The following is a 17563-nucleotide window of genomic DNA, read 5'->3' as shown; positions in this document are numbered from 1 at the left end:
TTCTTTTTGTCTACTCACAGTCTATAGACGGTCTATAGAAAAAAGTCGATAAGGTGTTTGTTTCTTTTGCCTACTTCCCCTCTATGGACTACCTATAGGCGAAAGTCGATACAGTTTCTATCCATTTTGTCCATACTTTGTCTATAGACTTTCTATAGACGAAAGTCGATAAGGTTTCTATTTGTTTTTGTCTACTCGCAGTCTATAGACGGTCTATAGGAAAAAGTCGATAACGTGTTTGTTTCTTTTTTGCCTACTTCCCCTCTATGGACTACCTATAGACGAAAGTGGATACAGCCTCTATCTATTTTTGTCCATACTTTGTTTATAGACTTTCTATAGACGAAAGTCGATAAGGTTTCGATTTCTTTTTGTCTACTCGCTGTCTATAGACGGTCTATAGAAAAAATCGATAAGGTGTTTGTTTCTTTTTGTCTATTTCCCCTCTATGGGCTACTTTTAGACCAAAGTCGATACAGTGTCTATCTATTTTTGTCCATATACTTTGTATATAGACTTTCTATAGACGAAAGTCGATAAGATTTCAATTTCTTTTTATCTACTTGCAGTCTATAGAAAAAATTCGATAAGGTGTTTGTTTCTTCTTTGTCTATTTCCCCTCTATATGGACTACCTGTAGACGAAAGCCGATACAGTTTCTATTTATTTTTGTCCATACTTTGTCTATAGACTCTCTATATTATGGACAATATAGTCGACAAGGTTTCTATTTCTTTTTCTCTACTCCCGGTGTATTGAATATGTATAGAAGAAAGTCGATAATTTGTAATTCCGAGTTCCCATACCCCCCGCCCTCTGCGAACGCGATGATATGGCACTGGTTCATGCACGACGGCACCGCAACTCCGGCGCCGCGGGCAAACCGTGCAGACTGCTAGTCTGCGTTCGGTGCAGCTGCCCCGAACGAGGATCGCGGCGGAGCAGGCACCGTCCGAGTCACCAAGGTCTTCCAGGCACCCGAAGGCCCTAAACCTGGCTGCTTCCCGGACGTACACTTCGCGAAGACCAGGTGGTGAAGGTCAGATAGTGTATACCATAGTGGTCACATAGGTCACATAGTGTATACCTCCGCATTTGTTGACCACATGATATCATCTACGTAGCCGCTCTCGGCAATCCCAAGACAGTCTTCACAGTTGTCGCATCACTTTTGCGGCAGTAGAATAAAGTAAGCAAAACGCCGATCCAATTGTTATAATAGATGTTATGAACGCCAGCTTCAGCTACAAGTGGATTCCAAACAGGCATCAAGCTAACAGCAAATACACTCGTAATGTTTGTAGCTGACAACGCGGACTTTGTGAATGTGCGATGAACCGATGTCGCGCATGTGGTCTTCGCGTTGTGTGTCGTCCGATTCTCGGATACATTTCACATTGTCTTCATATCTCGGCTGCGTCACTAACATCGGGCGGTTTTTTGTTGACTGATATCCTGCGCTATAAACCTATCAAAGTTTCTCATTCACTTAAAATAGGTGCCAAATTCTCTGAGCCCACCCAGTATTTCGCCGGCGGTATGCCTGCGCAGCCACGCATATGAGTACCTCAATGCTGTACTGATTGCTTTGACCTATCATCGGAACAGAAAATTAGCACTAACATACGTGCGGGCATCACATTTGGCGGTACGCTGGAAGATATGCTACAAGTACGCTGTATTACTAATCGACGCTGGCAATAATGCGTCTGAAACGTCTGAAGGGCCCTGTAACGGCTTTTACAAACAGCGCATTCATGTTAGCGTTCCAGTCTCATACGATAGCCCACAGCGTTTGTCATACAACCTACCAGCGCATTTCCTTCGTCCATGAAAAAAGATGAATAGTGGTGTTAAAGATGAATAAGCCACCCGTTCCGGCGCGCATGGCGCGCAGAGAGAGAGAGAGAGAGAGAGAGAAAGAGACAAAAAAAAAATGAAGGAGGAAAAGGCGCTCACACTCCTCCGAGCGCGCACGCCCTCGCGCGCGGAGCTCCTGCGCATGCTCGGAGCTCTTGCGCATGCGCGGCGGTGCGCCGTCTCAACGAGTGCGCCAGGCACGTAAACGGTTGTACCGGTGTGCGGTGTATGCCTGAACGTCGGTGTCTGTGTATGCGTGTCATCTTTGTGGCATCACACGTCAACTACACTGAACGGTAAGCTTTAGCAAAGACGTTTTGCGTCAATAGCTCATGATTATGTGAGCGCATCTCTTAGCGCGAAGCGGCTGCATGTAGCGCAGGCGACTCGGGTATAGTGTCGGTTTGTCGTTGACATGGTTTGATAACGCGCTCTTGTTCTCGCTTCTACTATACGGAATGTTTTACGGCGAGCGATCGCTCGGGCTTGTTGATTTTAGCATTATAGTTTACGTGCGTAAAGAAGGACGTACACCATGTTTTAACTTGATACTGTATGTTGTGTATGTTGTGTATGTTGTGCATTGTGTATGTTGGGCAGCCAGTGCGGTAGATCTAATTTCGTGGCGCTTGATCCGGCCGCGATGAATGCTGCGCCGCATGTCTAGTGAAATTCTCGTGACACGCTTTACGTATATATCTCGAAATTGTGTTAGCATCAAGAATGTTCAGACAGACACGTATAGTTGAATAACTGCTAACGTACTCGAATGAAAGGCCGTGTTTGCGGGGCATGCATCAGCAGTGTGTGCGCTGCCGTTTTCGCATCGTTTGGGAACTTACCGCAAGTTAATTTTGGGAAGTTACCGCAAGCAAAACACGAGACTTGAAGAAATATCAAGCAAAAATCTCTAATTCACCCAATCTATTTATATGCAACCACAAACGCTTTGGAGCATCAAACCTGCGATAAGCTCAGTCACTTGCAGCTTCGCAACTTAGCCGAAAAAATTGGAGAACACTAAATTAGTCGTTCCGGGAAGCACCTTTACACGTTTCAAACTGAAGGCATTGCGTTTGACGGTAGTTGGAAGATTTTTGTTTGTCTCTTTTTTTAAACAGTTTAGCAGCAGAAGTTATCTTTCGAGCTATATGAAAAGCGTTAAGCGCCTTTCGATGCTTCGGCGTTATGCAGTTTACGTGCTCTTAATCACTAGGCAGCTGCTGGCGCAGATTCGCATTGTGCCAGTCGTGCATGGTATGAAGCCCTTGTCGTGTGTAATAAGTGTTCCGGTTTTCATTACTGTTGCATGTAGTGCCGTCGTCTTGGACAGACTGCATACTATATGCGCTGTACAAAAGAAAAAAGAGCCAGATTATCAATTTGGTGGTCTTTTCTTAGTAGATAACGCACAGATTATTCAAATAATTCAGTGGACATTGCATTTGTTCTACCCTTATCACCACGCCTAAGAGATTGTAACATGTTTTAGTTGCTAAGTAACCTGATCAGTACGCCCCCATTCATGTGCATTCTACTGAAAGTGTGGCAAATGTATTCATCTCGAAGTATGAGAAAAGAGACATTGCAGACTGTTCTAAACGGAAATAAATTGGAAATGTTAACCTGATTGTTCAAAAGTGCAGTCAGTATGCTGAGCATGTTCGTTCGGCACGGGCATATTGCATTAACACCTGAAAAATGTGCACAGTCCAGCCGGGTATCTTTGTTTCAACAATTATTATTATAGGAATCGTTTGGGATTCTCGCATTTATTTTATTTTTATAAGTACACTGTGTGTCACATGAACCTGTCTTGAAACGAAACGTACCGTTGCTGGCACCGGCGACCATTACGGTTGTCTAACTGCTTATCACACTGTAATATAACGAAACATCATAATGGTACTGATTAATATTGCCATGTAGTCTTTAGTCAGAGAAACAAAGTTAAACTAGAGGCATAAGTGATGAGAGCAAATTATATAAAAAACTACTATTGAACCGTAAAAATATCTCATTGTATAGTTTTCGCTCACATTGTTGCATTTGTTTTACGTGTGTCTCTGTGTCTTCCGTGCTGTACTCGTGTGGCCATCAATGAGGAACTTGCCGAAGCCCTTGTCAGCTTTATTAAACAAGGGATTCAAGTCAGTTGCATCTAATACTACATATCAAGTGACCGACGTGTTATTCGTTTTATCTAAATATTATGGACTGGCAGTACTTGGCAAGCATTAAACCACAATATTTTTTTTATTGCACTTAAGCTGCAGGCGTCATAGATTGCCAGAAAATTTTCATGAAAACAGCCAGGGAAGGCTTGGAAAAAGATCGGGAAATCTTAAAATGGCCACATAGGTATGCTGTCTTGTCATATGTCATACAACGTTACCAGAGAATCTCTGTGTTAAATATATTTTTAAAACCTTTCACTTCATAAAAATTGAGGGAAATTGGTCCTATTTATTGAAAAAAAAAGAAAGTCAAGCATACTGACAAGGCATTTCTTACTCAATATGTTTTTTTTTGCGTTAACGTCCTGAACCTCGATAGCCTAGAAAAAAATTTCATCTTTCAAAGCACCTTAAATAATTTACTGTGATAGAATTCATTCGAACTATCTTATCAGTTCTGTTTCCTAGGAGGTGCATATCTGTCGTGCCATGACACAAAGTGCTCGTGTGGTATTTCGGGTGCTCATGTGGTATACCTAACTTGGAAACCTGTTAGCATGCCCAAGAGGCCTCATTACCTGTAAGAAATTAAGTGACCATATCAATACAATCAACCCATCTGCCTTCTGTTGAAGTTATGGCCAATGACCATTCATTTAAAAGTATGAGAAAGACATTTAAATGTGTATTAAGCAAAATAAATTACAATCTTAGGCATGATACTGTGAATATTCCAGTCACGTCTTCTGAAAATATCCCTCTGCACGGGCATACTTAACTACCAGCCAAAAAATTGTACAGACAGCACAACTGGGTAACGTTTCAGCAATAAATATAGAGACCATTTGGGATAAGTACATTAATGCATCATATATGAACTTGTCATAAAAGGGAACATACTGTTGCTGGCACGAGCAGCAGTTGTGACTGTTTAATTGTTCACCATACCATGCAATAAAACATTGTATAAAGGTACTGATTTGTATTGACAAGCAGCCCTTAGTCATAGTTAAACCGCATTAAGTATTGACTTAGATGGTTTGAGCAAATTTATTAAGCTGCTTAATGAACATACAAAGAATACACACTTGTTATTTTTGCCTCATATTGCTGCATCTACTTATTTGCAGCATACACCTGCAGCACCTTTGGGACTAATGACACAAAGGTCAAGGCCAGCCTGGCGACCATGCTTGCCAAGGAGTAGTGTAAATATGTAATCTGTTTCCATAATTAGCATAAGACATGAATTTAAGGAATTCATATATTATATCGAGCAATAAAAACGGTTAATGCATTGCCGGTGCATTTGTTTTATTTTTTTTGCACTGCATGATTCAACACTATATAAATTCTTTCTGTTTATGCAACATATATGAAAGTACAGCTGGTTCAGGAGCATTATTAATCTGCTAACGGTAATGCATAAGTGCAGATGAAAAGGAACAGGTGCACATGCATAAATACATTCAAAACGTTTTGCTACCGCATGTAAAGAAAAATGTAAACTAACTTGTAAAAAAAAAAAAACTAGTAGGTAGCCGCTATGGAGTTATGGCCTTATACACTCTTTGTAGACTTGTCTATAAAATGTCTGTGTCTATAGAGTGTCTGTAGATTAATGAAAATGCATGTTTGTTGACAAATGTCTGCAGAATGTCATAGAAGAAAGTGTATCGGATTATAAAGTTCTGTTTTTGTAGACTGAAGTCTATAGAATGTCTATAGACTATCTATATACATTTGTCTATAGACATTCCATAGACTTCAGTCTGCAAAAGTAGAAGTGTATATATAGTTCTACTTTTGTAGACTGAAGTGTATAAAATGTATACAGACAAATGACATCTATAGACATTCTATAGACTTCAGTTTACAAAAGTAGAACTGTAAGCCTATACTCTTGTCCATCGACATTCTGCAGACAACTGTCTACAAACATGAATTTTAATTAATCCATAGGCACTCTATAGACTCAGACTTTTTATAGACTAGTCCATAAAAAGTGTATGGCCATAAGTCTATTGACAGTCTATAGGCTCAGACTTCTTATAGACTAGTCTATAAAATGTGTATGGCCATAAGTCTATAGATAGTCTAAAGACTCAGACTTTTTATAGACTAGTCTGTAAAAAGTATGGCCATCAGACTATAGACTGTCTATATGTAGTGTATAGACAGTCTATAGACTCAGACTTTTTATAGACTAGTCTGTAAAAAGTATGGCCATAAGTCTTTAGACTGTCTATATGTAGTGTATAGACAGTCTATAGACTCAGACTTTTTATAGACTATTCTATAAAAACTGTATGGCCATAAGTCTATAAGCGGTCTATAGGCAGTCTATAGACTCAGACTTTTTATAGACTAGTCTATAAAAAGTGTATGGCCATAAGTCTATAGACCGTCTATAGACAGTCTAGAGACTCAGACTTCTTATAGACTAGTCTATAAGAAGTGTATAGCCATAAGTCTATAGACAGTCTATAGACAATCTATAGACTCAGACTTTTTATAGACTAGTCTATAAAAAGTATGGCTATAAGTCTATAGACTGTCTATAGACAGTCTATAGACAATCTATAGACTCAGACTTTTTATAGACTAGTCTATAAAAAGTATGGCTATAAGTCTATAGACTGTCTATAGACAGTGTATAGACTGTCTATAGACTCAGACTTTTTATAGACTAGTCTATAAAAAGTGTATGGCCATAAGTCCATAGACTGTCTATAGACTAGTCTAAAGAAATGTCTATAGACAGTCTATAGACTCCATAGACAAATGTCTATAGACTGTCTATGGACTTTCTATAAAAATTTTTGTAAGGGTGATGACCGAGAATTAAAATTCAGGCAGGGAACAGGGGGCATCAATTGCCGTGAACACCTCATGAATAACAGAGTAGCGCACTGCCCGAGAGACATTTCACGCGAATCGCTACTACGCGTGAAATAGTAATAGGCGTGCGAGAAAAACTGCTTCAGCAGGTATGTTGTGTGCTGTTACGACAGACAAGACTGAAGCAAATAAGAAATACAAGAGACTGCTCCCGCCGCAGAGAGTACTTAACATACTTTTGAGTGAATAAGACAGCATTGAAAAGGCGAATATGCTGTTTATGTTAGTGAGAGGTAGGCGTGCACACGGGTAATCAAGTATATAGAACGAAAACGGCGGCAGAAGCGACCAGCCGCGGTAGCCCAGTGGCGTTATGCTGCTGAGCCCGAGGTCACGGGTTCGAATCCGGTTGCGGCGGTTGCCTTTCGAAGGGGACGCAGGAACGCCCCCGAATTTAAACTTAGGAGTAAGGCAAGCAATCCCAGGCAGTCAAAATCAATCCAGAATCCTCCACTACGGCGTGCCTCGTAGCCAGATGGTCAATAAGCCACGTAACGTTCCCGAATTTCTTTGTTTCAACTAACAACACACACGGCTACTATCAAGGGAAAGGTCTCACAGTGGCGAAATAGAACAAGGACACAAAACTTATCCGCGCATGTTGAAGGGAAGGCAGTGCCAACCCGTAAGTTACGAACATGTGCGCAGACTTGCGAAAGAGAACTGTTTAGATATAAGAACTCCATTTTCTGTCAGAGATTACTGACGGCTGATTTAAGAACTTACAACTGCTATTAATGACATGCGACACCTCGGCCATAGGTATGAGGCTCACTTCCACATTATTGTGTCTAAACAAAATAACTGTGCGTGCCGGACTGATTTTGAGTGCCATGAATTTGTACCAAGATCTGTTATCGCCTCAGTAACAGTAGGATTGACGAAGTAGCAGTGAAGCAAGACACATTTATTTTCAATTTATTATCGCACACTATAGTTGGCGCCACACAGGGCCAGTGACGAGCAGCTAGTAAGGAACCCCTGATATCGTACTGATCGCATCGACAATCTGAAATGCAGGCACCAAGCAAGCGCACCACTTACTCCGAACACTTTACGAAATGAAAGCAAATGACCTCACCGATACGCATTTCGCGTGAGTTTCTGGAGCAGCTATGCGCGCGAGAGAAAAATTGCCTCTCAGAGGTATAGTGCTCACTTAGCGAAAAGCAGGATGAACGCACAAAAGGAAACGCTAGAAACCACTCAGCACGTTGAGAACCTGACACATTTGGCTGTTCGACAAACAAAATAGCATAAAACGTGCCCTTTACTTGGACGCGCACTTTTAGGGTGACGCGGTGCAAGTCGCTTTCTCCTTCCGTTAAACTTTAACAAAGGTTCAGTTGCAAGGAAAGAGAGGAGCCATAGATCGAGGGGAAGGCAAACAAAATGTACGTCGTGCCCCGTAGAGGCGTTATGTTTCGCTTGGCGTGCTCGGAAAACGTAAAACCCGAGACGTGCGCGCTGTTTCCAGTGACGGGGTGGTTTGATACTCGCCTCGAAATATGGCACGGGGGAGGTCACGTTTCCACGGAAGCGGCCGCCGCTATCGTGGATCTCGAGGACGAAATGTTGAGGAAGGCCCCCGTGGTGGCCCTCGATACAGCGGACCTGAAAAGGAAACAAGAAAGTAAAGATCGGATGGGCCCGAGGTGTTGTTCTGGTATGATACCGCAACGCGCCGTAACGACGGGCGTTGTGTTTATCTTTCGCTACAACGCCATAAATGCGTGGACAAGCCACAAAACAGAAGCACGCGCTGTACGCACTGCGGCGTTTCCTTTTCCTAGTTAGTTTATTTCACGGTGCTCACTATTACGAAACCATTCAAGTTAGACGACCATACAACATCAACCGGCTTGAAAAAAAAAAGCAATTATTTTAAGACGCCCAAACATAAAAAGGGAAAGATAAAGGGAAAAGAAAGCAAGAAGGCAGGGATGTTAACTAGAAACGCGTATGGTTGGCTACCCTACACTGGACGAAGGTAAAAGGGGAAGACAGAGAAGAGAGAGGAAAGCGTTAAATGGACGTGCACGTGCGCGGAAAGCACCACGCAGTCGAAGGCACTCGTAATGACACTCGTTATCAAAAAGCACAAAAATGCCCTCAAGGCCTTTTCGTTCGATGATCGGTGGAGACGGTGTTCCAGCAGTGTTTGTACGCTCAGTGGACTAGTGGCCCCAGTGGACTAGAAATTCATAGTCTTTCCATTCCAAATTCAGAACAGTGGCACAAAAGGTGCTGCGTTCTGCAATTTTACCTGGATCACAGCGGGCAGTTTTGACTTGGTGGCCAGCGCGAAAGAAAGTCGCTTTGTGCGTGTGAATGAGCTATAATAGTGTGTTAAAGTGGGCGAGTCGATTTATATTCAAAAATTAAAAGCGGTGCAACAAGCAACGGCAATACAGGACAGAGAACAGGGTGTCTACCAAGTAGATACGTTCTAAGTCCCTGAGTTTTGCAGGTTTTCCCTGAGTTACACAGAACTTTGTTTTATGTGAACACGGGCTGAAACCATGTCGACCGATGCTGTCACTCGCAAGTAAGCATGTTAAGTAAGAAAAAAAATACTTAAATCCAGTTTGAATACTAAAGAGTGCTGTTTATATTATTCAAATGAGAAAACTGAAGGGAGGAGTTTACTAAAATGCACAGCGAATAAACTATCTTCTAAAGAAATGGCAAAGCCCACTGCGAATCGAGTCGAACATTTTCAACTACGAAAAAAATGCATACCGAAGCAAATATTTTCGAAACCGATCTATTTCTATCAACTGATAGCAAGCTCATTGGTATTAGGCCCGAGTTTTGTCATAAATCAGATTTTCTCAGCAGCTGAAAAGTCAGCCTCAGCTGTCCTGCCACACACTCAGCCTGCGCACAATGCCTCAGTGTTGCGTTTCACTGCTTTAAGAAGTTTATTTTGGATTGGATGAGCGACACCTGCATCTCGGCGTCAGCCTACACTTTGCCTTTTGAGCTCAAGCTCCTTCAAAGAAGAGGCAGCGCAGTTCCTTTCCAGATCAATTCACAAAGAGACGGTCCTTTCTGTTATCATCCTCGTTCCGCCGCGTGTTCGCCCCACGGACTATTCGAAGCATACTCTCGGTCAGGTGTACAGTCAAAGCCCGATTTATTGGACTCCCAGTTGCCGCGAAAACGTCAGAAAAAATGAATTCGTGTCTTTTACTGACCTTAAGGGCTCAAATTGCGACAGAAACGTCCTAAAAAGTTCTGAATGCCTACCAGTACACTTATTAGGCATATCGGTGCTCGTACTATCAGAGCAAAAAGCAAGTGCATGCGTGTATAATTAGGCAATACCAGGGAATACGCATTGTGTCCCGTGACAATTGCCCCTTCACCGGCTTTTGAAGCTTCACCGCAATACTTTATGCTTGTTTCACCGCGAAACATTTTTGTGGCGCGGCACAGCTGCCTTTCGGGAACTGGCATGATGAACCGCGTCGCGATTTCTAAGCTTCCAAGGCAATCGCGAGGAGAACAGGGGCGTAGTCAGTGCAGTTGCTGACAGCGACGAATTATTTCAATCAAGAACGCGAAGCGGAACGTCAATAACCTAAATAGCAAATGTCGAAGCAGCTAGGCCTCGCGTTGCCGCGGTAGTGGCTACGGCTGCCAGTGGATCTGCGTGCGAGAGCGCCGGCTCGAAGCGCCGAGATAATCAAAAGGGCGTGTTGGCTTTGATTAATGCCGCTTAGGACCTGCGGTCACGGCAAAGAGCGAGGAAATTCGGAGGGCGAGGGGTTCTTGCGTCCTAAATTTCGGTCGTGTCCCAAAAGTCGGGCGTCACGAAAATTTGTCGTTGACTGTACGCTGGCAACTCCTGCAGCGGACGGCATGGCGACAAAGGTAATTTGTTACGATTCGTCTCTTTGCGCGAAGCAGCATTACGGCGACTTTCGTTCCCTTTCAATAAAATGACAGCTAATTTTCCGTGATCGAAGAATAAACTCCCTGAGTTCCCTGTCTCTCAACGAATGCGCAATGGCCTTCATGACCTCCCACAAGGAGTATTTTGTGCATCGGCCTTTAAAGAACGTCAGCTTCGCTTCAGTGTACCAGAAACGCTACCGTGAATCTTGCGCTAAATCTCGCACGATTAGCTAATTATTTATTTATTTATTTGTTTGTTTATTTATTATACCCTCAAGACCAAGATGGCGTTACAGAGGGGGTGGGTACAATGCAAATACAAAACAAAACAATAAAAGGAATTTACAGGAAAAAAACACAACAACATTAGTTTGCAGCTGCACCAGTAAATGTTCAGTAACTGCAGTCCTCAGTGGCAGCGATGGAGAAGAGCTATGAGACGAACATTATGAGATGTGAACCTCGGGGCTGCGTATCAGAAATAACACGTTGGTTTACCTCGAGCAGCCATACACGACTACGTACTACAAAAAATGCCCGCCCGGTATTAGGCGCCCTGACCGAGACATACAGAGAGAGAGAGACAGCCAAGGTACCGACCTGGAACGCCTCTTCGGTCTGGTTTGCGAGTGCGCAGAGACCCGGCGGCTCGGGTGGGCCGGCCGGCACGACGCTGAACAGGCAGGGCCGCCGCTGGGGTCCCACGGAGTTTCGTGCCTCGCAGCTCAGCGCCCCGTAGTCGGCCTCGGAGCGAGCGATGAATGTCGCAACTGAACGCGTGGCACCCTACGACCACCAACACGCTCAGGTACCTCACACGTTTACAACGCGGTTTGACATCGGTAACTCCCGTTCAATTCAGTATCTTATTTTACATAAATACGATGCGGTGTGACGCACACAGACAAAACACTACAAATTATGAGGCCTGACCTGGGCTTGCTCAACTGTGCATGGCGTAAATTTTCAGTAGGCATTGAAATATTATATTTAGCAAAACACACACAAGAAAGAAAAGTAATGGAAAGCATGATATAAGCACATCGTGACCACAAAAAGTCGAAATGAACAGCATGAAAAGCTCATACGCACGTCGTATGTCTGTGCAGAAAAAAATATACAACGTTAGAAAAAAAGGTTAATTCGTACCTGAGCTGCTGAAGCTCAGAACAAAGCAAATAAAAATAATTGCAAAGCTAATATCAATCCAAAACAATTAAGTAGATGGCGTAAATAATAAAGAAAACGTCTATCTATAGGTACGCGAAAATGAAAGAAATATTCAGCTCCATCTCCCCTGAGCTAATTTTTGATCATGTTTGTTGCGTTTATACTACATTTTTTACCGACGGCATCAAAGAATTGCTGGCGCCATGAGATGGGGCGTAAGAATATGAAACATGAAACATAAAAAGCAGAAATATTGACATATATGAAAAGGCACACGTATCATGCAACATCACAAACGTAATGGAAACTCATTGTAAAATAGCGTTACGATAAATCCTCGAAGCTCGGAAACAATCAATATCCCCAATATGTACCAAACCTTGAACCACGAACAATCAAACTGGGACCCCTAACCAGTAGAAAATCTGTATTTAATTATTACATCCGTTGAGAGGTCAAAAGCAGACAACATTGATTTACGATGCACTATACCATAATTTATGAGTAGGAAATTTCGAACACTCGCGTAACAATAAAATATTTGAACGTCAGCCGAAATCTAATGCAACATACTCGTCCGCTTTACACATCCACAGGAAACAGAATGCATAAATGCGGTATGTCTTTTTGGTGGACAGCAAGGAATTATAATCATCAGACCAATTTTTCCCCCCTTTTGTCATAATCCTAAAGCATTTCATAAATTTCTGAAAATTTCAGGTCATCAAAATTTCGCTTCGAGCAGTCGGCAGTGTTATGTTCGATCGCTCAAGTGCAGCAAATTCCGTTCATTTCAGTTTGTGTTTCTGTACTTCCTGTTTTCGATGCGAAAGCATCAACTGGCTCACTGAGGGGAAAATCCCAGCGTCTGTAGCAGCAAAGCGGCACCTAAATTCCCTATTTGCTGCGGCGCCACGTCACGAGCGTGCCTCCACAGGGCAGAGCGGGCGAATCAGTGCACTTGCCGCCGCCATAGCGCTCCAGTTGTTGCGTGAGGGGAGAGGGCATTACGCGCCGCCACGTCACTAGCGCGCCTGGACGCAGCAGATACGCGCACGCGACGCCACGCGGCGGACGGGTTCTCGTCGGTGATGCAGTCACGTGATGGATGCGTGCGGTTGCCGCGCTCTCGTTCTGTCACGCCGGCGCGCGGTCTGCATCTCTCTCTCTCTCACCCCCACTGGGCTAAGCTGCTGCACGCGCCTGCCGGCCTTGCTGGTCGCTGCTGCTTCCTCTCGCTCTCGTCGCGCGGGACGTCGGCGGCATGCGGCCTCCTTGATTTACCGGTAATATCGTCGAAGTAAATCCGGTTAGAATCAACGTGCTAAGCTAAAAAGGGCACAAAAAAAAAACCTGCACAAATTGAATCGCAAGACTCGATAACATACCTCGCAGCAAAGCTCCACAACATTACTCGCAGCGCAAAACTCGAAGGGCCGCTCAGCGGCGTTCAATTGGACATTGTTTTCGCATTCATAACTTATAAGAAGTGCTTAGATGTCTTCCGATTTTCTTTCTCCCTTTTTTTTCCATCACCTTTATTCACAGGTCGCCAACCGGTACTTATACTGGCTAGCCTGTCTTTCTTTGTCACCTTTTTTCCTCCTTCAAAGGAGCGGTACATCTGCGACTCACATCTACGCGACTAAAGCTTAACCTTAAACACTTTATTGTATTCCTAAGGTAGCACTTTACGCAATGGCTACTCGAGCACTGAGGAGCTACCGAGAAGAGCGCCAGAAATTATGACGACAAGGTACTTCACTGATCTGTTGAACCAACTCAAATAGCGCTGCGGCTTGTTAACTGAAGTAGGAAAGAATCTTAACATTGTGCTGGACTGTGCGAATATTCGAAGCTTTGAAAAAACGAATGAAAAGTGTCAGATTGGGCTTGGTCTTCGACTCAAATAGTGCCTGTCACCAATTACAGATATTTTTCGAATAGTTATAGAACACTGCGAAGCATGAACTGTGCGCTGTGAAACGTAACATCGCAGAAAATGTGCGACAAATTTAATTACCGCGGGCATTTCGGGGCACTACATCTGAGAAGCTGGAAACAGCTCTTATGTGTAAACCAGAGCGGGTAGTCGGCGTATGTTCGCATACATTCAGGGAATTGGACGGTGGGGCGGAAATTTCCGAGAACGAAGTGAACAGAAGTACAGAAATAAATGGTACACAGTTACGAAATATACTTTTTGAGAAGTTACGTAGTGCTTCAGAATACCTCGTTCAAGTAGCTCGAATTTGAAGGCTGTACAGCAATCAATCGGACAGCGCATTTGTTCCTAGCGCAATATTTGTGCGTTTAATATACCCCAATGAATAACGCGCAATGTAATGACACATACACTCGAATTTTATTAATACTAGGATACGTCCTAGCTTCAATCAGGGAGATACCACGCAACTTGATACTACACAAGGAACTCCTTTATTGTAGACCCTTTTCCAAGAAATGTCCCCCCTAACACAATAAAGGTCGAAGGTTAGTGAGGGTTAGAGCTTTCTTAAAGAATATATCATGAACGGAGATCTTTGTTTACGCGGCGCAACACGCTAGTGCCAACAAGTTTTCCGTAGCAATAGTTAATGACAAGGGAGAACTTCTCTCGGCAGCCTCGCTGAAGACCTCCTCGGTCGGCGTGGCGCAACAAGCTGTTATAGCTTTTGCATTACTTGACAAAAACGCAGTACACGGACTCCCGAGCAGCCGTTAGAGCGTTCGCATCGGGATTGATAGCCAAAGAAGCAGCCAGGATTCTGAACGGCAAACACCCTCTGACACTGTTCACCACATAGTCTGGTTCCCAGCTCACGTGGGACCAGACGTATTACCGGGTCACCTGAACCCCAATGAGAGAGCGCACCACCATGCGCGAGGTTTCATATGCCGCGACGGGACGATGTCTCGGTTGAGTTCGGGAGAACTCGTCCACAATGATCTTCTAGTTACTTTTAACGAAATCACATCTCATTACAGAGGGATTCGGCAGAGTTTTCCCTTCCCTCATCATAAGCTCAACAGACCACAGGCTAGCACGCTCCGCATGCTCCAGACGGGGTCCTACACCTCTAGGGGCTTTCTGAACATACTCCCCCCGTGGTGATTGTGGCGCTGAAAATTGCTCATTTAGTCACATGCCATGGCAGTACCCTGTGTTACAGGATTTTAACGGAGAGGAAGACTGGACGAAGGCCATCACAGTCCCGAAACAAGACGTCCAACTGCTGGCTGTGCAGAGGGCCCATGAACGAGCAGAGAGGCATGGCCTCTCTGTTCCGACATGGGACTAGCCAACGGCTGGGTAGGGACCTACCTAGCAAGCGCCCTGCCTAGCTCCTCAGGACCCCAATAAAGCCGTTTACTACTAGTACTACTAGGATGTGGACAATGTTTAAAATTGTCATTGTACTATTTGAAAAAAAAATATTGAATATTTGACTTGGCTATATTGTATTAGCTTTCAATGGGTAAAAAAAATTCCATAACAACGCATCTCACGATGAAGGTCCACGTAGATGCGATCAGCACTGAATCAATGTAGCGAGACACCCTACTGCCAACGCAGAAGGGAGTCAGGCGCGTACCCAGTCGGCATATCCTCTCTCGCGTTTCCCACTAGACATGCTGCGCATCTACAGGTGCCACCAGAAAGGCGTCCGCGGTGTGAGTACATATTGATATAATATTCTCTGATGACACGTGCTCGATTCCATCTTGCACAGGAAAATTTTTCAGATCTTTTTTGTCCTACAGTAGCGCCGCATATGCCCTGTGAACACATAGCCCGTGACTTAAGTTGGCGTCAAAAAGGTTCGTTGAACAGTTGCACGTACCTATTGGCACATGCTTTACGATCCAAGTTTGGCGTGAGAGAGGCTCATGGAGAAGCGCTAAAAAGCCGGTGTAACGTACTCAGCGACCCAACCTGGTCCAACGGTTGGTTTTGAAGAAGGTTTAAAACCGGGCACAGAAGTTCCGTCTTTTACCCATTAGACCACAGAGCATACCTAGTCGATCAAGTGGGCGGGAAAGCGATTAGAGACATAGTAGCATAGAAATAATCATGAATGTGCGTGAAGTGTCCTAAGAATGCTATAGCAGTATCATTCACACAGTTCTATTAATATCCGAGTATACTCGCAACCGTGCAAGAATGGGGACTCCTAGTTTGTTTTCAGGAATGCATGTATCTACCAATGTCGTTGTGCTGACTTCGGAGATACGCTTTGGTCATTTCCGACAGAAGCCATGCACGGTTCGCAAAGTTTTACTCTTGTGGCTGTTTATTAACCTTTAAAAGCGGAAAGTTTCTCCTGTAAGGATAATTTTACTCTATTGGCAAATTCTGGCTGCAAATAAAGCTGTAAATACGCGAACCACAGACAAAACATTCACAAAACCATCCTCAACATGTTAAAACTGATGAAAGGGAGCATCTATCAAATATACTCTTACTAAGAGCGCTACGCATTCGTATAAATATATACTTGATGTGAACTGCAGCACATGAGATACAAGAAAGTCTGAGTACTTGGATGCTTGAGGCTGTCGTAAAGATTTTTGAAACGACAGCTCCTTCTGCAGGGACCGGTCGTAGAATTTGTGCCCTCGGAACGGTACACTCCTTTACGGAAAAAGAATAAATCAGAAAATTTGTTGCAAACATTGTTTTTTTTCTCGGATTTTTATTTGTAAATTTCGAAACATTTGTCCTGTCACCCAGTGGCGATTTTATTTAGTCGGATTTACTTTTCTTGGCCAACTTGCCACTGCTGTTATCTTGCACTCACTTATATTTCTTTGTGCTTTACTGAGTGCTATGTGACGAACAGACATACCTGCATGCTATGTGGTATCGCGGTCTCCATGGAATGGTTTAGATGCCAGTGGAAGGTCACTTCCGGAGGATCCGCGTCCACGTCACATGTCACCTGTACAGCAGGAGTGAGATAGTTATGCGCTAAATACAATACAATACTGAACAATTTGAACCGGTCAGTTGTAGCTTCAAACATGATTACGAAAAGCAATTAATTTAGTGACTGGGTATTAGGAATATTCCACCGGCTGAAATGTAAAATATTTCCAAACTTTACTTAACTTGTAAAACCCCTTCCACCACAGTTCCTATGACTTACTGTATTCTTTACTGAGAGTATATTGGCGGGGTAGTCAGTTTCGCATAATTTTCGTAAACGTTGTGCAGTTGTGCATACAAAGGAGCCAGAGCGGCAAGCGAGCTCAGGAAATTATAAAGGCATAATTGTAACAATAGCTTTATTGTATTTTGTGCACAGGTCTTAAAGAGACGGCGCTGAATAAAATTACGCAGCACGTAGGAAATGTACTGCAAGATGTTCAGGGCTCATTGTTTACACAAAAACGTACCGCATTCTAAAATATTCTCTACCTTCTAGTACACATTTTGAATAAGCCTTATAATTCTTCTATCTTGGGTACATTTGCTTTTTATTAAGCTGAGAGTCCCGAGCATTCTTGTGAGGAATTCAATGCCCTTGCGAGCTAGATCTACCATTCGT

General features: G+C 43.5%; 1 protein-coding gene and 1 long non-coding RNA gene across 2 annotated transcripts in view; one reads left to right on the top strand and one right to left on the bottom strand.

Annotated features, from left to right (window-relative positions):
• LOC126530360 (nephrin-like) overlaps window positions 1–17563 on the bottom strand; it is a 414009-nt gene that overhangs the window by 58339 nt on the left and 338107 nt on the right. Inside the window, exons 9-11 of the mRNA XM_072288314.1 lie at window positions 16862–16954; window positions 11442–11627; window positions 8439–8552 (exon numbers count right to left, since the gene is read on the bottom strand). Coding sequence (XP_072144415.1) covers window positions 8439–8552; window positions 11442–11627; window positions 16862–16954 — 393 coding nt within the window. The remainder of the gene's footprint in view (window positions 1–8438; window positions 8553–11441; window positions 11628–16861; window positions 16955–17563) is intronic.
• LOC140218463 (uncharacterized) lies at window positions 1094–5339 on the top strand. The gene is made up of 2 exons (XR_011894729.1): window positions 1094–2156; window positions 5168–5339. It is a non-coding gene; the product is annotated as an uncharacterized lncRNA (long non-coding RNA).

Source organism: Dermacentor andersoni, chromosome 5 (genome assembly GCF_023375885.2).
Source record: "Dermacentor andersoni chromosome 5, qqDerAnde1_hic_scaffold, whole genome shotgun sequence".
Classification (NCBI taxonomy): Eukaryota; Metazoa; Arthropoda; class Arachnida; order Ixodida; family Ixodidae; genus Dermacentor; species Dermacentor andersoni.
The sequence above is the reverse complement of the archived record's forward strand: the minus strand, read 5'-3'. Positions and strand labels throughout refer to the sequence as shown.